The sequence below is a fragment of the Martes martes genome (genome assembly GCF_963455335.1).
Source record: "Martes martes genome assembly, chromosome: 8".
Classification (NCBI taxonomy): Eukaryota; Metazoa; Chordata; class Mammalia; order Carnivora; family Mustelidae; genus Martes; species Martes martes.
Genome location: NC_137895.1, coordinates 8,008,580 through 8,033,990, shown reverse-complemented (window position 1 = coordinate 8,033,990; position 25,411 = coordinate 8,008,580). Strand labels below are relative to the sequence as shown.

The 25,411-nt window shown below is 37.6% G+C and overlaps 1 protein-coding gene across 1 annotated transcript in view; it reads right to left on the bottom strand.

Moving 5' to 3' along the window:
* SLC25A17 (solute carrier family 25 member 17) overlaps window positions 1-25,411 on the bottom strand; it is a 41,777-nt gene that overhangs the window by 6,270 nt on the left and 10,096 nt on the right. Inside the window, exons 2-5 of the mRNA XM_080810016.1 lie at window positions 13,454-13,514; window positions 10,266-10,332; window positions 8,489-8,640; window positions 119-235 (exon numbers count right to left, since the gene is read on the bottom strand). Of these exons, the coding sequence (XP_080666142.1) occupies window positions 119-235; window positions 8,489-8,640; window positions 10,266-10,332; window positions 13,454-13,514 (397 nt within the window). The remainder of the gene's footprint in view (window positions 1-118; window positions 236-8,488; window positions 8,641-10,265; window positions 10,333-13,453; window positions 13,515-25,411) is intronic.

Below are 25,411 nucleotides of genomic sequence, written 5' to 3'. Positions count from 1 at the left end.
TTACTGTTAGACATGGAGATTTGAGGCCGTCTGATATGCAGCATTATTGTGGCAATAAATTCCAGACAGAGAGAGAAAAGAAACTCCTTAAATAGGAACTCACCCAACAAACACTTACCAATAATACCTTTGTAGTTGGTTGGTACAATGTCTTCATTCCTAAATTTTGCCCCTTGTAGTTTCAGTCTGGTGTTTACCACCCAGAGCGGAGTTGTTAGCAACACATTCACCACTCCTTTAAAAAGAAAGAGAAGACAAAGGGAAAGCAAAATGTAACCTTGTAAGCTGTTCTGTCTTATGGTAAAGCTACGTTCCAATGTTTCATTTATACTTCTGCCAGAGACCTACTGGGAGACGTGAGGTAAGGTGTCTCTCTGTGACAGGGTATAACACAAGCCACTACTGTTAGAAGCAATTCAAAAGCCTTGCTGATAGTAAAATGGCTGGCAGCAGTATCTTCCCACATTTCTATGAAAGGAAATGATTTGTCAACTTATATAGCATCCAAAGTAGCAATTTTGATCTAGTTCTAAGTATATTTTTTAAAATAACAGTTTTAATAAGGCCTACTGATCACATACTAAGTCCATGACAATATCTAATAAAACACGGAATTTGCAACTCTCACGTAAGTAGCTTACGTGGTTTTAAGTGAGTATGGGTTTGGTACAATGGGTGACAGGTGGGTGAAAGTGGTGACATTTGAAAGAGCTTCACCAGGGACTAGAGGCTCACAGAAGAGTTCCTCATCACTTAGGGGATTAGGACAGGCAGGCAGCAAGCAGTGGTTATGAACCATCACAAAACATCTGAAATAGCTTCGCAAGCATCATGATCCTTACAAGCTTAAGGATGGGGATGTTGGCCCCCCAATGTTGCCTCAGAGTGGAACAATACAATGAGCCAGGTGCTTCTGTTTTGAAAACACATGATCCCAAGTTAACACCATCTTGAGATATTAAAATATTCCTCATCAGTCCTGGAATGATTAAAAAAAAATACCAGATAGAGTTGTAACAAAATGCCTGACACACAGTATATACTCTATAAATATTTGTTAAATAAATATTGAACAAATGAACCAATGAAGAAACTCAGCAAACAACCACACATCAAGCTATCCAGCTCTATCCAGGCTCTGAAGAACCAAGAGGCATAATCCTAAGGAAGAGAAATCTTCTTTTACTAAACGTCATTTAAACACAACAGGAGGAAGAATGTCTTGGTTTACGGAATCTCAAAACACACCATTCAAAAAACACAAGTCCAACCAAAGATAAGCTTGATGAAACAGCCAAGAGATTAAAATCCTATTTTTTCATCTGTGGTATATAGCTGCTAAAAGTAAGATAATGTTACCTCTTTCTTAAGAGCATTATGAGAACCCTTTTCTCAAAATAAAAGTATCAAAAAATTTTATGAGCTGTATTTATTGTATTTTTAAAGTCACATAACACATCAAAGAGTCATCTCTAGTTATGACTCACTATATTCATGCATTGTCACTTAAGGCATTGATTATAATCTGAAAAAGCCTTACCTAGAGATTCCTGCTAGTGTCATTTTTTAAAAAGTGCCAGTGCTCAAGAGGTCAAGAGAGAAGGATATCAACCCATGCCCACTTGCCCAGACTTTATGATGTGTTCCTATTGAATGCAACGCATACATCATTTGACAGAAAAATCAACAGCAAGAAAAATGAGACTGGACAGTACTACTGAGCAAACTTGCATTTTTTTTTTTTTTTTTTCAGATAAAGACAGGAGAGCTCAGAAACAGAGGGCACAGACTTCTGTAGCTAATGTAGGCAGGCAAAGTGCACACGCCTTTCTAAACAAATGAAACATGTCTATTAAACAAACTCTTTAGAAATCAAAATTCCTTTCATGCTCTATTTTCATGCTCTATTCAAGAGATAAGTACCCACAAAACACTTTGGAGGCAATGCAGCCTGGATTTAAGATTTAACTATCATTCAAAATTTTTCTTTCATATATATCTTGGTTTTGAGCTGAAAGACTGAGAGGATTCTAAGGACAATCTCAAGTACAAAAATGCACTGTATCATTTACAGAAGAAAATACTAAGTCCTTGTGAGAACATTTGTATTTTGAAGATTTTCATCTGAGAAGTTTAAGTACTTTGTTCATCCTCTAAGCCAAGATAGATGGAGAGGTATTTTTTAACCACTATAATTTTATGAGTTCTGGGAAAAGACACTCAAATATTTGAGGATCCAAAACCTTACTAAAAACTTGGAACCTACATAATGAAGCAAAAGACAGCATTCCATGGAAGAAAAACAAGCTACAAACAGTCATGATGCGGGATTCCAACTTTACAAACACATGATGGATATGACTGAAGGATAAAGAAAGTTGTCTGCTTATTTATTAGCCCATGTAGAAAGTTCTTTCAGTTCTATACTGTGGCTGTTACTTCATTCTAAGATGGGAATACTAACATTTTACTACTTAATGCAAGAAATTGTTTTTCATGGCACCTGTGTGGTTCAGTTTTTAAGCTGCTACCTTTGGCTCAGGTCATGATTCCGGGGTCTTGGGATGGAGCCCCGCATCAGGCTCCCTGCTCTGCGAGAAGCCTGCTTCTCCCTCTGCCACTCACCCTGCTTGTGTTCCCTCTCTCACTGTGTCTCACTCTGTCAAATAAATAAAATCTTTAAAAAAAAAAGTTTTTCTTCCAATTCAAATGATTCCATTTTCGTTTTTCTTTGTAAAAATCATTTATAAGAAACAGAAGCAAAATTAAGAGATGAACAGTAACTGAACACACACACTGAAATTATGCACTGATTCAAGGAATAATTTAAACAGCTCTTTACTTCTAAAATCTTGAAAACAAAATAGTTTTATTAGAAGTGAGTCTGTTAAGGAGACAAAACAAAAAAGCAGTATGCTAATCATATATGCACTTATGGGAAATCAGTGCAATGACCACTGATACAAGACAAGGGCAGATCAAGGTCATAAATCTAACCACTTGGCTCCCTATGAAGGAATGCAACTTGATACACAATAGAAACAAACCTGCCTCACCAGATTTAAGACTGGAGGGCAGGAAAGGAATATGAACTGTCAACAATAACACCACTGGCATTCAAAAACAGTTATTGGTAAAAATCCCAATTCCACAAAAATGGCAAGTATCTTCTTCATTTAAATTTTCTGTGAGATTCTGTTCCCAAATCCTTCCCCAAGGTATCAAGCTATATGAGCTTTTTTCCCTATGAAAATACAATAACTAATAAATTCCTAAATTTCAAGCAGAACTTGAATAACAATTATACTGTTCCTAGTTCTCCTTGGAGACAATGAAACTCATTTCAACAGTGATTTTAATACATGACAAGGCTCACAGCAGGAAAAGAAAAAGTGGTTCTAATTCAAAGAATGCATAGGTATTAAGATATGAAAACATGTTACGAGGAGAAATTTAAAACTCACAAAAGCAATTTCCAAAGAATTCCTTACTTTCAGAAAAAGAGAGAACCTATAATCAGAGAATCTCAGAATTATAAAGGACTATAACATACAATTGACCAAGGGTCTCTCAATGGTGATAACAACCAACATTTTGATTGTGGGCTGGACAATCCTTTGTTTGGGGCAGCTGGTGGGGCCTTACTGTGTATCAGACAGACAACAGTAGCTCTATCAGACAGACAACAGAAGCTATAGAAGGATGGGGTCATTAAATGTCTTGGTATACTTAAGGAGTCACAGTTTTCCAAGAGAGGATGGGAACAGTAAAGATCAAGCTAGAAGGAAGCAGTATCACAGCAGATCTTGCATGTTGGGCATTTATCCTGTATACAGTGGGGGCCTTTTATGCTGTGGGTAGTACCATGATTTTATCTTATACATAAGTGGCAGGCATCAAAAGGTCTGAAGCTGGGGATAACATCAGATTTGGGTTTCAGAATAGCAGTCCCCCACCATCTCTCTGATAAGACATATAACAGATGAGGCTCACCACTGACACAGACCCACTGCACCTTTCTTTCACATACTCAAGAAAACACTTCAGAATGTAAGTGAATGAGAATGATATGCTTTTCTCAAACTTGCTTATGTCACTTGAATCTGTTATGGTAGGCAAAATTTTGTAGGTATGTGGTATGCACAAGAAAAGGCACAAAACTCCCATCAGTGAACCAATACGCCTTGGCCATGCATTTTTAAAAAATGAAAAAGTATGTATTTATAAGTTCTTAAGTTAAAATAAAATACAATGTAAGTAGTATACTTATGATAATCCCTATGTCATGCTCGCATCAGCAGCACATATGCTAAAAAAAAAAAACATGATAATCCCTAGGTCAACTGACTTTTAAAAACTAATTACCCTAATATACCAGTCTAGCCGTGTTAGGTATGGGGGAATCTGCTATGATTATAGATGTTTAAGAGGTAGAAATGAAACAAGCAGAGCACAGTGAGAGAGAGTATAACAACAGTGTTGTGCACCTGGTGGAGAATGGGATGTCAGATGCCAGCAAATAAACAGCTTTGAACAATTAAAAAAGATACTGTACTGAGGGTGGCTGGAGGGGTAGCTGGGTGATGGACACTAGGGAGGGTATGTGTTGTGTAAGACTGATGAATCATAGACCTGTACCCCTGAAACAAATAATACATTTTATGTTAATTAAAAAATCAATAAATAATTAAATTTAAAAAGATTTCATCATATATTTCATGAATTAGTAGTTTCATGGAAAGTTACTGAGTTAGTCCTTGACAGTGAGTCATAACCTTTTAAATGTCAATACATAAAACTATAGTAATCTAAAATATATTAAAATCAAAATATTACAAATACTTGGTCTCAGGTATTCAAGATAATACTAGAGTGCCATTTGTTGCAATTATGTAAAAAAGAAGGTTCCTTCTGTACAGGATAACCTCGGATTTATTCTGATTTTTTGCCAAGTGAACAAATCTCAAGCTTGAATTCTTTGAGTTATGATACTGTTAGAAAGTTATTCTAAGACAATTATCATATGATCTCCCTGATATGAGGAATTTGAGAGGCACAGTGGGGGATCTGGAGGGTAGGGAAGGACAAAATGAACCAAGATGGGATCCGGAGGGAGACAAACCATAAAAGACTCTTAATCTCACAAAACAAACTGAGGGTTGCCAGGGGGGAGGGGGGTATGGAGAGGGTGGTTGGGTTATGGACATTGGGGAGGGTATGTGCTATGGTGAGTGCTGTGAAGTGTGTAAGCCTGATGATTCACAGACCTGTTCCCCTGGGGCAAATAATACATTATATGTTAATTAAAAAAAAAAAAAGAAAAGAAAGGTTATTCTATTCTTCCAGAAAGGAAGCTGGGCACAATTATGCAAAGTAGATAAGTTAAGGAAGACCTCAGAAGCAACAATAGAAACAATAGAAATGGCTATGGATATGGAAAAGAAGAAATAGATTCTAGAGATACTTAGGAGACAGACTGATGATGGTTCCTTTTTTTAAAAGTAATCTCTATGCCCCAAAAAGAACTCAAACACTCAACCCTGAGACCAATTGTCACATGCTCTACTGACTGAGCCACCCAGGCACCCCTGAGACTGATGGTCCTTGATCATCAAACGATTGTGGAGGGTATGAGAGCACTATGCTATGATGACTCCTGGATTTCTATCCTGAGTTATTTACTCACAAATCTTTATTCATTTCCTCAGAGAATGAAATCCTGTGTGTTATACTCTATGAAAAAGTTGGCTTGGTGGGTGGTCAAAAGGTACACACTTTTATTATAAAATAAATAAGTCATGGGAATGTAATGAATAGCATAGTGATTATTGTGTATTTGAAAGTTGCTAAGAGAGTAGATCTTAAAAGTTCTCACCACAGAGGCACCTGGCTGGTTCAGTTAGTGGAGCTTGTGACTCTTGATCTCCAGGGTTGTGGGTTCAAGCCCCACATTGGGTGTAGAGATTACTTAAAAATAAAATCTTAAGAAAAAGTTCTCACCACAAGGAAAAAAAATTTAACTGTGTGGTGATGGATGTTAACTATCATTTTGCAATATATACAAATACCAAATCATTATGTTGTACACCTGAAACTAATATAATGTTATATGTCAATTATATCTCAATTAAAAAAAAGCTTGGTACAGGTGAAAGTTAATTAGACCTTAATCAGCTTAAAACCAAAATGAGAGTATTAAGCAGAAGAAAACCTCAGAGACCAAGCCAAAAAACATCAATGGCCTCATACTGGTAAAGAGGAAAACTTGTAGGGCATGAGTACTCTTGGACTGGTAACTACTTTTCAATTAAATCATTTAAATTTCAAATGGACATTTACATTATTCAAATATATGGCTCCCAAAGTACTAATTTTTCAAAGAATATACCAAAAATTAATTCCACAAAACAGAATACTAAAAGTATAACAGTTAAATCAATTAATTTAGGGGTGCCTAGGTGGCTCAGTTGGTTAACTGTCTACCTTCAGCTCAGGTCATGATCCTGGGGACCTGAAATTGAGCCCCACATAGGGCTCCCTGCTCAGCGGGAAGCCTGCTTCTCTCACTTCCTTTGCCACTCCCCTGCTTGTGCTCTCTAATAATTACTAAAATCTTAAAAAAAAACAATTATTGTAATCTCTCTCTCTTTTTTTTTTTTTTTTTAAAGAGACTAGGGGTGCCTGCATGGCTCAGTTGGTTAAGTGTCTGATTCTTGATTTGGGCTCAGGTCATGATCTCAGGGTCGTGAGACTGAGCCCTCCTATCAGGCTCCCGCTTAGCATGGAGTCGGCTTGGGATTCTCTCTCTCCCTCACCCCTCCCAAGCCCCCACTTGCATGTTCTCTCTCTCTGTAAATAAATAAATAAAATCTTTAAAAAGAAAGAGATTTTAAGCTCTGTAAGTTCTGGGACGCTGCTAAACATGGATAAAACAATCTTCTCTGGATTAAAAGAAAAAAATAAGCCAGGCCAGCTCAGAAATAAACCTTTTTGTGTATATGGTCAGTGATCTTCCACAAGGGTGTCAGGACCACTCAATGGGGAAAGGACAATATCATCAAATGGTATTAGGAAAACTGGATATCCACACACAAAAAAGAACAAAGTTGAATCTGTCTCTTACACCACATATAAAAATTTATTCTAAATGGAAAAATTTTTTAAATTCTTCTAAATGGATTAAAGACCCAAACATAAGACCTAAAAGTATAAAACTCCTAGAAGAAAACAGAGCAGAAAATGTTTTCATGTCATTAGACATAGCAATGACTTCTTGGATGTGACACCAAAAGCACAGGTAGAAAAGCAAAAATAGACAAATGGCACAAACATCAAACTTAAAATTTTTGAGCACCAAAGGACATAACCAGCAGAGTAAAAGGCAATAGAGAATGGGAGAACATACCTGGAAATCATTTATCTCATAAGGGGCTAATATCCAGAATATATAAAAAATACCTACAGCTCAATGACAAAATATCAAATAACTCAATTAAAGGCAAAGGACTTGAACAGACATTTCTCCAAATGATATACAAGTGGCCAATAAGCATATGAAAAGATGCTCAACATCACTACTCATCAGAGAAATGCAAATCAAACCACAATGAAATATCACCTCCCACTATCATTGGGATGGCTACTATTAAAGCAAAAACACCCAGAAAGTAACAAGAGCTGGTAAGGATGTGGAGAATTTAAAACCCCTGCCATAACTGCTATGGAAAAGAGTATGGTAGTTCCTTATGAGAAAAAAAACAAAAACAAAAACACAAAAACGAACAAAAAACAAAAAACACACACACAAAACCCCTAACATATGATCCTGCAATCTTACTTCTAGGTATATATCCAAAAGAACTGAAAGCAGGGACTTGAAGAGATATATCTGCACAACCCATGTTTATAACAGCCACTATTCAAAGTATCCAAGAGTTAGAAACAACCTAAATGTCCATCAATGGATGAATGGATAAACAAAATGTGGTATACACATACAAGTAAATATTATTTAGTCTTAAAAAAAAATAGAAATCCTGCTACATCCTACAACATGAATGAACCCTGAAGACATGCTGAATGAAATGAGCCAGTCACAAAAAGACAAATGCTGTATGATTCCAGTTACATAAGGCATCTACAGTAGTCAGATTTATAGAAACAGAAAGAATGGGGCTGGAGAAGGAGGTAAGGGGGAGCTGTTGTCTAAGGGTTATAGAGTTTCACATTTATAAGATGAAAATGTTCTGGAGATCTGTTTCACAATAATGTAAATAAACTTACTATTGAAGTATACACTTAAAAATCGTTAAAATAGTAAATTATATGTTGTATGTTTTTATCAAACACACACATACACACAGAGCCAAGTCAGAAAATTAATTATATTCTTTGTAGCATTACTTTGTGCTAAAACAACTTCTTAGAGAATATATGAGCCACAAGATATTAAAATATAAAAAATTTTATACTCATAAAACTTTGTTACCTGCAACAAATCCAACTACTAGATCTTTTCCAGTAGTAGAACGTTGACCTTTGACCCAGACTGCTTTGAGACTATTAAAAGTGTAGAAATAGACAAAATTGGAGCAGCAGAGACTGGAGATAACTGGAAACCACCCTCGATATGGTGCCAGGCTAGAGGAAAAACACAATAAGCAATGTAAAGATGCTGGACAAAAGCTAGTGGAAAGGGGCAAAGTCCTAGAAAAGGGTGATCATGATTCACATATTCTCAAAGTTCATTCCTACACTACAACGTACTCCAAACTGTACATATATCTCACATTCTGAAAGATGTCCAAACCAAGAAATCTTTTCTACCATTAATGATACCAAAGAAACAACACACTTTCCATGACTGATTTTACTGGTTTCTTCCCCTTGATTTCCTTTCATAAATTACTGTATAAAATTAGAGATAATTTCTGCATGGCTATTAGTTAATATAGCATCATTCACATTTTATTACAAGGTAACAACATTTAAAAATGAAGTAAATATAGACATAATAAGTGTAAAAAAAAAAAGTGATGGGAGCATGTTATTAGGGCACAGGAACCAGGCTGAAGGGGCTCCCACTCAGGACAGTTTCAACACCAACATAATATAGTATGGCAATCAATTGTAAAACACCGAAAAACCAGGTATTTCTGGGTCTATACTAGTACTAAATAAAGTTTTTCTTCATAGACTGCTGATAGTTGCAAGAGAGGAAAATTTAAATTATTCAGTGGTTAACCTGAATCTGAGAAATTGTAATTAACCAATGAGGGCAGGTGGACAATATGTGATTCCAGATGTTATAGTCTAAGGACACAATATCACCTATGCATGACTCTGGTCAAGAATGCAGAGCCCTTGGTCTAATCATAAAGAAACATGAGGGGGCGCCTGGGTGGCTCAGTGGGCTAAAGCCTCTGCCTTCGGCTCAGGTCATGATCCCAGGGTCCTGGGATCGAGCCCCACATCGGGCTCTCTGCTGCTCAGCAGGGAGCCTGCTTCCTCCTCTCTCTCTCTGCCTGCCTCTCTGCCTACTTGTGATCTCTATCTGTCAAATAAATAAATAAAATCTTAAAAAAAAAAAAAAAAGAAAAGAAACATGAGGCAAACTTAAAATGAGAAACATTTTATTTAAAAGAAGGGGGGCTATATTCTTTAAAAATGTCAACATCATAGGGGTAAAAGCCTTTGATGTATGGTGTGTAACTTACTCTTAAATAATTCTGAAAAAAGTTTGTGTGGGCTGTGTGTGTAATAAAGACAGAAGGGAAGGGAGAGAGAAAGCAGGGAGAGAATATAAGTACAACTGGGAAAATAAATGGGAAAAAGTGTTAATATCGTAGGTGGCTCTGTAAAGCATATATTGATAGTCTTTGTACTATTTTTAGTTTTGTAACTTTTTGTGAACTTGAAATTATTTCCAAATAAAAAGTTAAAAAAAAAAAAGAAGTATATAATCTGAAGGCATCTGATAGGAATGAACTAAACAACAACTTCTTCGGCTCACTGTAAAAAAAACACTAAAACGTAAAACAAAGCATTGGTTTCATGGAAGACTCTATGATCAAGAATCAAAATGGCCAACTCCAAAACTTTAAGGAGATGAAAACAATTATGTACTTACAAGTCAGGCAATTACAGATTCACAACTACTGTAAGGCTACAAGAATGGAAAGAGAGTTGAGGGCAGGTGTGCTAGGAGCCCAGCAATCTCCTAATGGGCTGCTTTGTCTAGCAAAGATGGGCAAGGTGGTACTCACAGGCCTTCTTCCTTAATGATCTCCAGGAGCACCATGTGTGTAGTCTTGGACTTTCTTTTCTCATCAACTATAAGATAAAAAAATACACATTTTAACTAAATTCTTTGAGAATTATTATCTTCAGCATCGACAAGTTTCACTGAAATGCCTTTTACCTCACCTGAGCAATCTCCCACCCTATTATTTGAGCTCCCTAACTTGCCTCAGAACTCACCAATCCTCCTTGTTCCTACTGCTAAATTCCCAACTGTGATTTCCTTGGGTCTCATCTGTTATTCATGAACCACAAAGCATTTTAATTCAATGCCTAATTCCCAAAGCAAAAGCGTTAACAGGAATCTTGTATTTTATAAGGCTTTCTTGTTTTGAGGGTTTTTTTTTTTCAGAGTTACATATTCCCATTTTTATCTTAACATCTTATAACGTAAAGAGGAAACGAATTACCATCTCCCTGTTAGCGGAGAGGCCAGACACAAAAGTTGTGAAGGACACATGTAGCTGGTAGCAGAGCCATGATTAAAACTCAGGTTTTCAAAGTTTTAGGCTTTTGTTCTATTTCTAAAATATTTGTTCTCTTCCTAAAAATAAAGGTCTCAGAAGGATGAGAACTGGGGTGCCTGGCTGGCTCAGTTGGTAGAACATGTGACTCTTGATATCAGGGTCATAAGTTTGAGCCCCACCTTGGGCGTAGAACTTACTTAAAACTAAAAAAAGGATGAGAGCTCTGCTTTTCTTGGCATTCTCACTGAAAAATCACAAAACCACAATTAACTTCACATTTCCTACCCATGCTTGGAGAACATTTTGAAAACATAAAAATGTGGAAATAGAACAATTTCCTAAGAATTAAAATTGATACCTATACAGTTTGTGGGATGGTGAACAGGAAACTCCTACAGAAGGCAATCTGGCCATAGCTATCAAAATTACAAACAGGCTTACCCTTTGATCCAGCAATCTCACTTCTGGGAATTTATCCCATAGAACTTACAGAAACAAAGCAGCAATATGAACAAGTCTATTCTACAAAAGAGAAGAGGGGTGCCTGGGTGGCTCAGTCAATTGGGCATCCAGGTCTTGGTTTCGGCTTGTGTTGTGATCTTGGGGTGGTAGGATGAGGCCCCGCATGGAGCTTCATGGAGACTCAGCACGGAGTCTGCTTGTCCCTCTCCCCCTGCTCCTCCCCTTGATCACACTCTCTGTCTCTCTCTCAAATAAATAAATAAAATATTTTTTAAAAAAAGATTTTACTTATTTATTTGACAGACAGAGATCACAAGTAGGCAGAGAGGCAGGCGCAGGGTGGGGGTGGGGGGACCAGGCTCCCTGCTGAGCAGAGAGCCCGTCTCGGGGCTCGATCCCAGGACCCTGGGATCATGACCTGAGCCGAAGACAGAGGCTTTAACCCACTGAGCCACCCAGGTGCCCCTAAATAAATAAAATCTTAAAAAAAAAGAGAGATGGGGCGCCTGGGTGGCTCAGTGGGTTAAAGCCTCTGCCTTCGGCTCAGGTCATGATCCCAAGGTCCTGGGATCGAGCCCCGCATCGGGCTCTCTGCTCAGCAGGGAGCCTGCTTCCTCCTCTCTCTCTGCCTGCCTCTCTGCCTACTTGCGATCTCTGTCAAATAAATAAATAAAATCTTTAAAAAAATAAAAATAAAAAAATAAAAAAAGAGAGAGAGAGAAGAAAAGATCCAAGAAACTACAATAGGGGAAGGGGAAACAGGTTCTGGTACATTTACACTTTGGAATCACTCTACAGCTAGAAGGACAAAGAAGCTCCCAAAGCACTGATCTGGGAAGCATCCAAAATATGCTGTTAAGTAAAAAATGTACGGTACAGAACAATGTGACAAATATGCTTTTTTTTGGTGGAAGGACGGGAGAAATCTTCTATATTCTTATTTGCTTATTATTCCATAATGAAACTCTGCAAGACTATTTGAGAGATTAATAAGACATTATCTGCAGAGGAGGGAAAACGGGCAGATCAGAGTGAGATTTTCCACTGCAGTGTGCATCATTTTATATATTTTGAGTCCTATGAAAAAACCCACACGAAACTCTAAAATTAATTGACAATAATAGCCATGAAGGGTTTTAACACAGCAATTAGTTTATTCAAAGCTAATCTTATTCTTATCTCTTCACGTAAGTTCTAGCACAGGTTTATAATTTCAAGTTGAAAAATACTAGGGAAAAAGTAAGCACGAATTATAGTTGCCTAGTCTTATAATGCAAAAGAGGCAAACTAGGTCTACATGCCCAACTTAGCAGTGACAATGGGTGTTTGGCTCCAATGTGTCTCCTATTCTTTGCTCTCTTTTGAGAAGATCTACCCCCAGCAAAAACTCTGTACATTGTGCCTTAAAAATGTCATATTGTGCAGGCACCCGGCTGGCTTAGTTGGTAGAGCATGCAACTCTTGATCTTGGGGTTGTAAATTCAAGCCCAATGTTGTATATAGAGATTACTTTAAAAAAAAAAAAAAATCAGGGTTCCTGAGTGGCTCAGTCAGTTAAGTGTCTGCCTTGGGCTCAGGTCGTGATCCAAGGGTCCTGGGATCGGCCCCACATCAGGCTCCCTGATTAGTGGGGAGTCTGCTTCTCCCTCTCTCTCTGGCCCTCCCCCTCACTGTGCTTGATCTTTCTCCTTCTATCAAATAAATAAATAAAATCTTTTTTAAAAATCTTTTTTAGAAACTCATATTGTTGGGTGCCTGGGTGGCTCAGTGGGTTAAGCCTCTGCCTTCGGCTCAGGTCATGATTTCAGGGTTCTGGGATAGAGTCCCGCATCGGGCTCTCTGCTTAGCGGGGAGCCTGCTTCCCCCTCTCTCTCTGACTGCCTCTCTGTCTACTTGAGATCTCTGTCTGTCAAATAAGTGAATAAAATCTTAAAAAAAACCACTCATATTGTTTATTAGAAATAACTGTAATGATTCAAAATTATTAATGCAAACCCATTCAGGTTCTTTCAGATAAGAGTGGCTGAGACTATGACTCATCCATGAACACCTCTCTGTTAATTGGGAAACAGCAAGGATGACCAGTATGTAAAGTCAGTGGAAATGGACAAGGATAGATTGTTAACGAAACAGCTATCCTTATGTTAACTTAGAACTTATGAGAAAAATATGTTTGCTTCTTGACACCAAATGAAAAGACTATGATGCCTACAAAAGATACTCACCTTGAAGTCGGAGTCGAGCTGTATCCAAGGGGAAAAATACTGTCATTGCTGTCACGCTTCCCTGAAAAGTTTGAAAAGCCTTTAGCAATTACGGTTCCACAAAAACAAAAAGCCACAACTTTTAAGTGAATAAAAGTTATTAACAAGGAGTCAAATTAGATTTTCAGTGAACAGACATAACAATATTGGGATTATTATTGCTCAAGTTCTATAGTTTTATACTTAAACAGAATTATCTTTTCTTTTCTTTTTTTTTTTTAAGATTTTATTTATTTATTTGACAGACAAGTAGGCAGGAAGGCAGGCAGAGAGAGGAGGAGGAGGCAGGCTCCCCGCCGAGCACAGAGTCCGATGCGGGGCTCGATCCCAGGATGCTGGGATCATGACCTGAGCCGAAAGCAGAAGCTTCAACCCACTGAGCCACTCAGGCGCCCCGAAATTATCTTATTTTCTACAAGAAATCTCTTTCTCATACTGAAAAAAAAAATGAAGTGGGTGCCTGGAGAGGACAAACTTAGGGGTTTACAACCCAGGACACAAGTAGAAGATAGCAGATAAATGGATTTTTAATTTTTTATAGGTCAGTTGCTGCTCCTATGCTCTCTCTGATAATCCTACAAACCAAAATATCCAGTAATCAAACAGATACATACTTCTATTCTCTTTGCTTAATCAATATACTTACCACAGAGTAAAAGAAGTGTACAAATCATATTGCTCTTTAAAATAGTTATGTTTGCTTGTGTTTTAAGTAAAATAGGGACAATCTTGGCTCAATATTCTATCTATTCATCCAGGGTAACACAATGACAAAAAATATCAGGGACAGAGGCCAAAACCAGTCTTTCCATTCAAGAAATCCTACGACAGATAGGGGTGCCTGGGTGGCTCAGTTGGTTAAGTGTCTGCCTTTGGGGCACATTATGATCCCAGGATCTTGGGATGGAGCCCTGCATTGAGGGGTTGGGGGGAGGTCCCTGCTCAGTGGGGAGCCTGCTTCTCCCTCTCCCTCTGCACCTTCCCCCGGTTTTTTAAAATAAATAAGTAAGTAAATAAGTAAATAAATAAATAAGTAAAATCTTTTAACAATTCTATGACAGATAAAAACCATAGTTTGGGATGAAATCTTCAGGTGGGTTTATAATCTCAACCCAGATGGAGACCCACTAGTATATATTCTCAGGCATAACATCAAGTTTTAGGCTACTAATCTAATAATGGTTACATATAATATTTTAATCATGATAACAACTAGAAATTAGGTCAACCTTATGGATAAGAAATATTCGCTAGGTCTCTTATCTATTTAAATAGGTCAGCCTGCTTGACAACGGAGAACACTGTATTGTCCTATGAAGTACTCTTCAAAACTCAGATTGAATGTTACCACCCGTTGCCCATCGGGGTACATTCCTCTATGTCGTTCGTTCCTCTGTGTTCCCACAACACTTGCTTATGGCTCTTCTACTAGATTTTAAGAATATTTACTCTGTCTCTTGGTAGAACATTGATTCTTAATAAAATGTTTATTCAAGTTACCTCTTCAGTTATTTATGCTTTTTTGATGACTCCCAGCACCAATGTTCTCTCTAATAAGGACTAGATAATATCTAATGTCTCAAGAAACACTGGACCACAAAGTCTTACAGTCTACAGATCTATGCTTCCAACATTCTTGCTCATGTCATGGGCAATTGGGCAATTTCCAAGAAAAATGGGGACTGGGAAGCTGGAGAATGCTTATTGGGTTATGAAGGCTGTGGCTTTTTTTCCCCACAGCATGGTACTACATATCCATGTAAGGTACTGCATAAACAGGGCATCTCTAGGCAAGAAAGCCCTGTCTGGAAACTACTTTTTCAAACAACTGGGCCATTTCCAACCCTCTTCCTTGCCAGCTTTAAAGATACACCTGAAGTTTCCTAAGTTAGAAAAACCTGCCTACCTACCTTGAATTTTTTTTTTTTTTTTGACAGAGAGAAATCACAACTAGGCAGAGAAGCAGGCAGAGAGAGAGGAGGAAGCAGGCTCCCCACGGAGCAGAGAGCCCGATGCGGGGCTCGATCCCAGGACCCTGAGATCATGCCCCAAGCCGAAGGTAGAGGCTTTAACCCACTGAGCCACCCATGCGCCCCTACCTTGAAATTTTTAAGTGAAGTACATGATATGCCAAGATAAAAAGAACAGTCAGTACAAAGAATTCAACAGTCTATCACCTCCTCAAGGACTAGCATAAAGTTCAAATCAGTAAAACTAAGTAACTCTTTAAAATTTATTAGTACTGGAACGACTGGATCAAGACGGTGACTCAAAACTCAGCATTGCCTCCTCCCCATTCCAATCACTAATAATGACAGAAAAGGTTTATATGTTAAAGTACTGTGTAGGGGGACCTGGGTGGCTAAGTCGGTTAAGTCTAACTCTTGGTTTGGGCTCAGGCCAGATTGGGTTTCACGATACCAGGGTCCTGAGGTTGAGGCCTGTCCGGATCCATATCAGGGCAGAGTCTGCTTGAGATTCTTTCCCCCTCTTGCCTCCCTCCCTGTCCACTCCTCTCCCTGTTCCTATTCTTGCTCTCTCTTTAAAATAAATAAAATCCTAAAAAAAAAAATTAAGGGTGAAATGAGAGTTTCGGTTTCCAGCAATATGGTGGCCTAGACAACATGCTGCAAAATACCTCGCTGAGCTCACGGGAAAGTAAGGGAAATCTACTGAGGCCAGAAAAAGCAGGAACCCATAGGATTAAGCAGACTCTTTGGCTTTGGTTGCCTAAGAGTATTTTTGCTAATCTAAGTGATCAAGTGGCTTTATTATTTTTAAATTGAAGTGGAATTCACATAACCTAATTAACCATTTAAAAATACCATTCAGTGCCATTTGGTATATTCACAATGCTGTGCAACCACCACTTCTATCAAATCCCAACATATTTTCATCACCTCAGAAGAAAAGCAGGCACATCCCACTTCCCCCTCCACTCAGCCCTGACAACCACTAATCTGCTTTCTGTCTCTATGGACATATCCATTCTGATATTTCATATAAAAACAATTGTGCAAAGTGTGACCTCTTGTGTGTAGCTTCTTTCACTTAGCATAATGCTTTTAAGGTTTACCAACCTTGGAGCATTTATCAGTACTTCATTCCTTTTTATGGCTAATATTTGATTGTATGTATATACTGTATTGTTTATCCACTCAAAATGTTATGGAATGAGACATTGTGAATGCATTAAGTACTGCTGAACTGTACACTTTAAAGTTTTGTGGGGTTTTTTTGTTTGCTTTTGGTTTTTTAGTTAGCTTTACACCCAACATGGGACTTGAACTTACTTGGACTGAGCCAGCCAGAGGTGCCCCTGAACTGTATGCTTCAAAATGGTTAAGTTTACATTATGTGAATTACACAGTTAAAAAAAAATTTAATCCTCACAACAACCTGATGAGATTAAGTACTGGTATTTTCTTCATTTTACATATGAGGAAAAAGATACTGAGAGGTTTTGTAACTTTACTAAAGTTACTCTTTGCAAGTGGCAGAATTAGTATTTGAAAACCAGCAACTTGGCTCCAGAGACCACACTCTTAACCACTGTTGTAATTAAAACCTTAAAAAAAATTTACTAATATAGAACTAAAAATTACTGAAAAAGAAAACAAGGTACTAATATGGGACCTATTTAATGCGTCAAATATTTTTTTGTGTACTAGTCTGGAAACTCAGCATAGAGCCAGGCATAGCATAAGGCCTAAACTTGTTAATTAATGATTGTATGCACCTACAAATAAACTTAATATCCATGAAAAAATGTATTCAAAATGCTAAAGATAAATTTGGAACATAGCTGTTCTGTACATTGGGAACTTGCTATATTTGTCTCCTCACCAAGCAAATGCACAGATGACTGCTTTCCTTTTCATAAGCAGCTGTTACCTGAAGGAAAATATTTATTATATATGTGAGTCTTACGCCAAGCTATATAAGCACATGACTTTTTAGAATCTGAATTAAATTCCTCTTTCATAAATAGTGCTTTTTTTCCTCTAGGACTGTCTGTTCACTTACATAAAATTAGAAGGCACGAAATACCGAGAAGATAACCACAATGTACAATACTGTTGTGCCAGAGAGACATAAAAATAAATCCATTATTTTAAGTCCCACAGAATTCTAACCATCTGAGTGGGAGTTCTACTGCTGACATTAATTACAATTTAAAAGAATCCATTTCCAGAGAAACAACCTTCTGGTGTCTCACCAAAACCAAACATTTTTAGTCACAATTTTCTACCATCCCCCTCTGACATTTAACCATTAGGTCTTGGGAAATGAATTAATTGCTACACCGCACTGGCACCTGGAGCTAGAAAAGTCTTTAGAAATCATCTTGTGGGGCACCTGGGTAGCTCAGTGGGTTAAGCCTCTGCCTTCAGCTCAGGTCATGATCTCAGGGTCCTGAGATCAAGCCCCGCATCGGGCTCTCAGCTTGGTGGGGAGCCTGCTTCCCCCAAGTAGGCTTCCTTCTCTGCCTACTTGTGATGTCTCTGTCAAACAAATAAAATCTTAAAAAAAAAAAAATCATCTTGCAAGGGACACCCTTCACCTGAGAACTAAGGAGTCTGAGCCAGGGTAGTGAAGAGGTCTGCCCAAAGCCTGAGGGGGCAGCGTAGGGTTAGAAGCCAGAGTTCTTGGGACTCCTAGTTGTATTGTTCACTGTTCTACCTGTTCTCAACCTTTTTCAGTCTTTTAACGTAACTCTTCTCTTCCACTTATAAAAGTGTACACGATACAAACACACACACACACACAAAATCTGGGAAAATCACACAAAAACAACAGTGAATAGGTAAGGAGAGGAAAGGAATTAAAGGTGGCCATATTTTCCTTGTTTCCACTCTCCATATAATTATTACTTTTTTTTTTAAACAAGCGTGTGTTAGTTCTAGTTTTGAAGTGGGGAAAAAGCAAATACACTTTTTAAAGACATCAGAATATAGCCTAGAGAGTCTCAAAGTATGGTTTGGGGCTCCTTGAAAGTCCCCAAACCCTTTGCAGGAATCTGCGGGATTAAAACTATCTTCGTAAGAATACTATCACAGTTTTCACCTTTTTCATTCTCATTTTATCACAGCAGTATAATGAAGTTTTCCAGAGGGTACATGATATGTGATACTGAAACTGCCTGAAGGCAGAAGCAGATACAAGGATCCAGCTATCTTCGCTCTCTCTCTTTTTTTTAAAGACACTCTTGTCAGGTTTTTTTTTTTTTTAAGATTTTATTTACTTGACAGACAGAGATCACAAGTAGGCAGAGAGGCAAGCAGAGAGAGGAGGAAGCAGGCTACCCGCTGAGCAGAGAGCCCGATGCGGGACTTGATCCCAGGACCCTGGGATCATGACCTGAGCCGAAGGCAGAGGCTCTAACCCACTGAGCCACCCAGGCGCCCCAGCTATCTTCTTTTTTTTTTTTTCTTAAGATTTTATTTATTTATTTGACAGACAGAGATCACAATTAGGCAGAGAGGCAGGCAGAGAGAGAGGGAGGGAGAGATGAAGGGAGAGACGAAGGGAAGCAGGCTCCCTGCTGAGCAGAGAGCCCTATGCGGGACTCGATCCCAGGACCCTGGGATCGTGACCTGAGCCAAAGGCAGAGGCTTTAACCCACTGAGCCACCCAGGCGCCCCCAGCTATCTTCTCTTAATTCAAACATGAGAAAGGTTTGCAAAAATATAAAACAATGTCACTCTTCTTATTATTTGGGGGAAAATGTCTTTTTAAATGTTATATATGTTAACATGTAACAGGTTTAATATTATAAGCAATAAATAAAAAGCTCTTCAGAGTGTGTGATAATTTTTTTAAAAGATTTTATTTATTTGAGAGAGAGAGTGAGAGAGAGCATGAGAGGGAGAAGGTCAGAGAGAGAAGCAGACTCCCCATGGAGCTGGGAGCCTGATGCAGGTCTCGATCCTGGTACTCCAGGATCATGACCTGAGCTGAAGGGAGTCGCCCAACCAACTAAGCCACCCAGGCACCCAGAATCTGCGATAATTTTTAAGAGTATAAAGAAATCCTGAGACCAAAGAGTTTGAGAACTTTTGTTATAAACATGCAATTAAATATGAAAACCGTACACCGTTAACAATTATTGGGGCGCCTGGGTGGCTCAGTTGGTAAAGCGCCTGCCTTCGGCTCAGGTCATGATCCCAGGGTTCTGGGATCAAGTCCCCCTGCTGGGAATCCCTGCTCAGCAGGGAGTCTGCTTTTCCTCCCTGCTTGTGCTCTGTCTCTCTCAAATAAATAAAATCTTAAAAATAAACAAACAATTATTCACCACATTCGCTTCTAATATCCCTTTCAACTAGCAACATGCCAGCATCATAAGCAACTGAAAACATCTATTACCTTTGGGCTGGTCACTGTCTTCATCAGGAAATTCTTTAAAAGGCAAGTAACTCTAAGAAGAACAATGTAGCCTATAATTAACACCTCAGAGGTAATCATTTATTAGAGACTTGTTTTTTAATGACAGGGATACTAAATAGTTTATAAAGAATATACGACAGGATGCTGAAAGGGAAAGTAAGTGCAAGTCTGGAAGGGAGCTGAACATTCTGGAAATTCAAAGGCTATTGTTGTCAGAATACAGACAGCAAGATCAAGAGTGGAATTAATGTCTTTAGGGGTAAGCAGGGATCAAGTCACAGGTTTTGGTTTTTTTTTTTGCTAAGTATATTAAGGACTATTCTAGTGACTGATCAGACAGATGCGGGGAGAGGAAGAAGAGGAACTTCAAGCAGGGCACCCAGGTTTCTCACTTAAAGAACCAGGGATATAGTGGTCATAACTGCAGGTAAACACTGCAGGAAGAGAAATTGAAGTCAGAAGATAATGATTTTGGCTTTCAATTAGCTGAATTTTAAGTGCCTCAAAGACTTCTATTGGAAAATGTCCAGCAGGGGGGTGCCGGGGTGGCTGAGTCGTTAGGCGTCTGCCTTCTGCTTGGGTCATGATCCCAGGGTCTGGAGGCCTGCTTCTCCCTCTCCCGCTTCCACTTCCCCTGCTGGTGTTCCCTCTCTCAGTGTCTCTGTCAAATAAATACACGAAATCTTAAGAAAAAAAAAAAAAAAAAAAAAAAAAAGATGTCCAGCAGGTAGCCAGATACTAGTCTGAAGATAGAGATTCTGGGATACAAATGTAGATTTGGGAGTCACTGAAATATAGAGTATTTCCTTACCTTTGAGGCAACAATAATTGTACTATGACTTATAGATTTTAGGGGTTGGTGGGATCATTATTTTACCAAAAATATAGGATTACATATTGTTTTGTTTTTATAATCAAATTTTCACTCTCAACAAATAATTACTGAAAACATTTCAGTAATTTTTTTCTCTGTTTTATTACCTTCCTTTTCCTTTTTTGGGCTCATTTTGATACTTTTATCTAACTTCTTGAGGTGGATGCATAGCTCATTAATTTTAAGTCTTTCCTCTTTCCCAAACTTGATTTAAAGGCTACTCATTTCTAAGTACTTACCTGTGTCTGACAGGTTCTTCTCTTTTACTGGTATTTATTTATTTAAAGATTTTATTCATTTATTTGACAGAGAGACATCACAAGCAGGCAGAGAGAGAAGGGGAAGGAGGCTCCCTGCCGAGCAGAGAGCCCGATGCGGGGCTCGATGCCAGGACCCTGAGACCATGACCTGAGCTGAAGACAGAGGCTTAACCTACTGAGCCACCCAGGCACCCCACAACTCACTGGTTTTTAAGACATTCATAGTTGTGCAACTATCACCACTATCTAACTCCATTTTTATTACCCCAAAAAGAAACCTCTACCCATTAGCAGCTACTTTCCGTTCTTGCCTCCTCCCACATCCTGGCAACCACTAGTCAATTTTCTGTCTCTATTTGTCTATTCTGGATATTTCATATAAATAGAATCAAATAATACCTGCTCTTTTGTGACTGGCTCCTTTCAAGACCCATCCATGTTGCAAAATCAGAACTCCATTCTGTATTACAGTTGAATAATATTCTGTTGAACGGACACATCACATTTTGTTTATCCATTCATCAGTTGATGGATTTGGGTTGTTTCCACTTTTCTCCTTTATGAATAATGTTGCTATGAATATTTGCGTATAATTTTGTTTGAATATGTTTTTCAGTTCTCTAGGACTGGAATTGCTGGGTCATATGGTAACTGTTCAACAATGTGAGGAACTACCAAACTTTTCTACTGTGGCTGCACAGTTTTATATTCCCACCAGCAAAATATGAAGTTTCCAACTTTCCCATAAACTTGTAACACTTATTATCTGTCCTTTTGACTAAGGCCACCCTGGTGGGTATGAAGTGGTATCTCACCGTGGTTTTGATTTCCATTTCCCTAGAAATTAATGCTGTTAAGCATCTTTTCATGTATTTATTGGCCTCTTGTTTATCTTCACTGCAGAAATGGCTATTCAAATCTTTGTCTATTTTTTAATAGTTATTTGCCTATTATTGAGTTGTAGGCAGTCTTTATATGTTCTGGATATTAGACCCTTAGCAGATACACGATTTATAAATACATTCTCCCATTCTGTTTCCATCACTTTCTTGATGGGGTTTTTGAAGCATGAAAAGTCTTAAATTTGAATGAAATCCAATTTACATATTTTTCCTTTTTATTACTTGGTGTCATATCTAAGAAACCACTGCCTAATCTAAGATCATGAAGATTTATGCCTATGTTTTCTTCTAAGAGTTTTGTAGTTTTAGCTCTTACATGAGGTCTGTGGTTCATTTTAATTTTTGTGTATGGTCTGAAGTAGGGGTCCAACTTCATATTTTTGTCTGTGGATATCCAGTTGCTCTTGCAACATTTTTTAAAGAGACTGTTCTTTCCTCATTGATATATCTTAACATTCTTGCCAAAATTCAACAGAACAAAAATCGAGGATATATTTGCTAGACTCCCAATTCTATTCCAATGATCTATCTATCCTTATGCTAGTACCACATTCTCTTGATTACTGTAGCTCCGCACTAAGTTTTGAAATTGGGAAATAGAATCTGCCAACTTTGTTCTTTTTCAAGATTGTTTTGGCTAGTCTGGCTGTTCATTTTCATATGAATTTTAGGATCAGCTTATCAATTTCTGCAAAAAACCCCGGAATTTGGAAAGCACTGCACCAAATCTGTAGATTCTTTTGGGAACTATTGCCATCTTAACAATTGTCTTCCAATCAGTGAACATGGGATGTCTTTTCACTTATTCAAATTTTTAGCTTTTTCAATGATAATCTGTATTTTCCAGTGTACCTAAAGGTTTATTTATTTATTTTTAAAGATTTTGTTTATTTATTTGAGAGAGAGAGCAAGTAAGAGAGAGCATGAGAGGGTAGAAGGTCAGAGGGAGCAGACTCCCTGCGGAACTGGGAGCCCGATGTGGGTGGGATTAGATCCCAGAACTCCGGGATCAGACCTAAGCTGAAGGCAGTCGCTTAATGGACTGAACCACCCAGGCACCCCACCTAAAAGTTTTAATATGCATTATCTGCACTATCACTCAATTCTAAATATTTTCTTATTTCCACTATGATTTCTTCTTTTACCCATAGATATTTCAGAAATGTTTAATTTCCAAGCATACATGTTCTTTTTTTTAAGTTACCTTTTTGTTTTTGATTGCTACTTAATTGCACTGTGGTTTAAGAATTCATGTTGTTTCATTCTATTTCATAACTTTTTCAAAATTTAAGTTCTGCTTTACAGCCAAGTAAGTAGTCATTTTTGATAACTTTTCCATGTTTGGCTTGAAAAGAATGTGTATTCTGTAGTTGTTTGGTACAATGTTCTGTATATGTCTATTAGGTCAAGTTTGTCAAATACATTATTCAATTCTCTATTTTCATAGCTCCACCCCACAACTTGTTCTATCAATTACTGAAAAATATATTAAAATCTTCCATTTTGATGACTAGTATATTTCTTCTTAAATTTTTGCTTTAAATATTTTGAGACTGTTATTAGATGAAAACAAGCTTAAAACTGTTTTATTTTCCTGACATACTGAGCCTTTTTTCTCTTTGATGCCATTACTATAAAGTCTATTTTGTCTGATGTTGATAGATCTCTTTTGGTTAGTTTTTCTCTGATCGGTCTTTTCTCACATTTTTACTTTTGAATTTCTTGTATCCCTTTCTTTTAATTTAATTTAATTTATTTATTTGTTAGAGAGAGAGAGATAGGGAGAGCAAGCACAAGCAAGGGGAGTGGCAGGCAGAGGGAGAAGCAGGCTTCCCGCTGAGCAGCGAGCCCAATGCAGGGCACAATCCCAGGACCCTGGGATCATGACCTGAGTTGAAGGCGGACACTTAACTGACGGAGCCACTCAGGCATCCCATCTTATATCCTTTTTTTTTAGACACATCTTTTATAAATAGCATTTCTCCCTTTTAAAAACCAATCTAGTGCATTCTCTTTTAATGCAAGCATTTAGTTCATTAACATGTATTTGGATTTAAAGCTGCCATCTTATTTTGTGCTATGTGTCATACATACTCTATGTTGGTTTTTCTGCACTTTTCTGCTTTCTTTTTTGACTAAAGGTTTTTTGTTTTTTAATTAATTTCTTACTTCTGTTGTTTATTTTTTTAATTAATTTCTTACTTCTGTTGTTTATTCAGTTTTGTTATTTCATGATAAAATTTTACAAGCTATCTAGTTAATGACATACATTCCTAACTTATCAATGTTAAAAATATTCAGTAGGTTTGTCCTCCTCCCAAACAACAGAAATTTAATTCCATTCACTCCCACTCACTTTCACGCAACTGTTAATCTACTTTAATTCTAACTTCTTTTGCTTCTTTTTTAATGTCCACAAAACACTGGGTTAATTTATTATTTGACAGTTAAATTTGTTTAGATCCAGACACACCCAATATTTACCACTTTTTCTACTCTTCATCCTTTCTTCCATCTCATACTTTCCATCTAGCATCACTGTATGTAGAATACCCTTCAGAATTTCTCATGAGGATCTTGCTAGTGGCAAACTGTTTCTGATGGTCTGAAAATGTCTCTATTTCATGTATGTGTTAAAGATTTTCACTGGATATAGCATCCTAGGGAGAGGTTATTTTCTCTCAGCAAAATGAAGAAAACACTCCACAATTTTCTGACTACAATCATTGCAAATGATAATTCAGTGTCAACTATCCTTTAGCTCACTAATTCCATCTTCAGTTGTATCTAATATATTGATAAATCTGTTTGGAATTTGAATCCATCACTTGGCCTCAATTATCAATTTACAGCTCTGCATTAATTATTTTAGCTTTAAATTTTTAATCAAAACAAAAGATGCACACAGTTTAAAAAAGTCATACAATATAAATGGCAAAATACAGAAGTTCCTGCCCATTCCTTTCCATTTTACCCAATCTTCCTTACAGAGGCAATTATTTTAGCTTCTTTTAGCTGTTTCTTTGGAAATTTACCTGTCTCCATATAATTAAAAAATATTCCATTATCTTCTGATTCATCAATTTTAGAGATTATTTATTTTACATTATGGAGGGTGAGAATTTAGCTCTGTTATATTCCCTTCTGCTTCTTGTCCTATCTTTCTAAGAGCTGTGGTTTTGTTTAAATAAGTTTTCAGTATTCCCAAGACTATCATGAATCCACTTTCAAATTTCAGTTATTTTACTTCTCATTTCTAGATATTCTATTTGGTTAACTTTCAAATATGCTCAGCCAATCTTAGTTTCTTGTTCCTCACACATATTTTCTAGCCTTTCTTTTATTTCCTTATACATATTAAATAGCTTTTTAAGATTGTGATTGAAAATTCCATTTTCTGATTATTGCTGTTATCTGCTACTGCTCTTGTTCACAATGCCTTGTTTCTCTGTGAGTTTAGTTAGTTTGAATTGAACTTACCTTAGAATTTTATTTT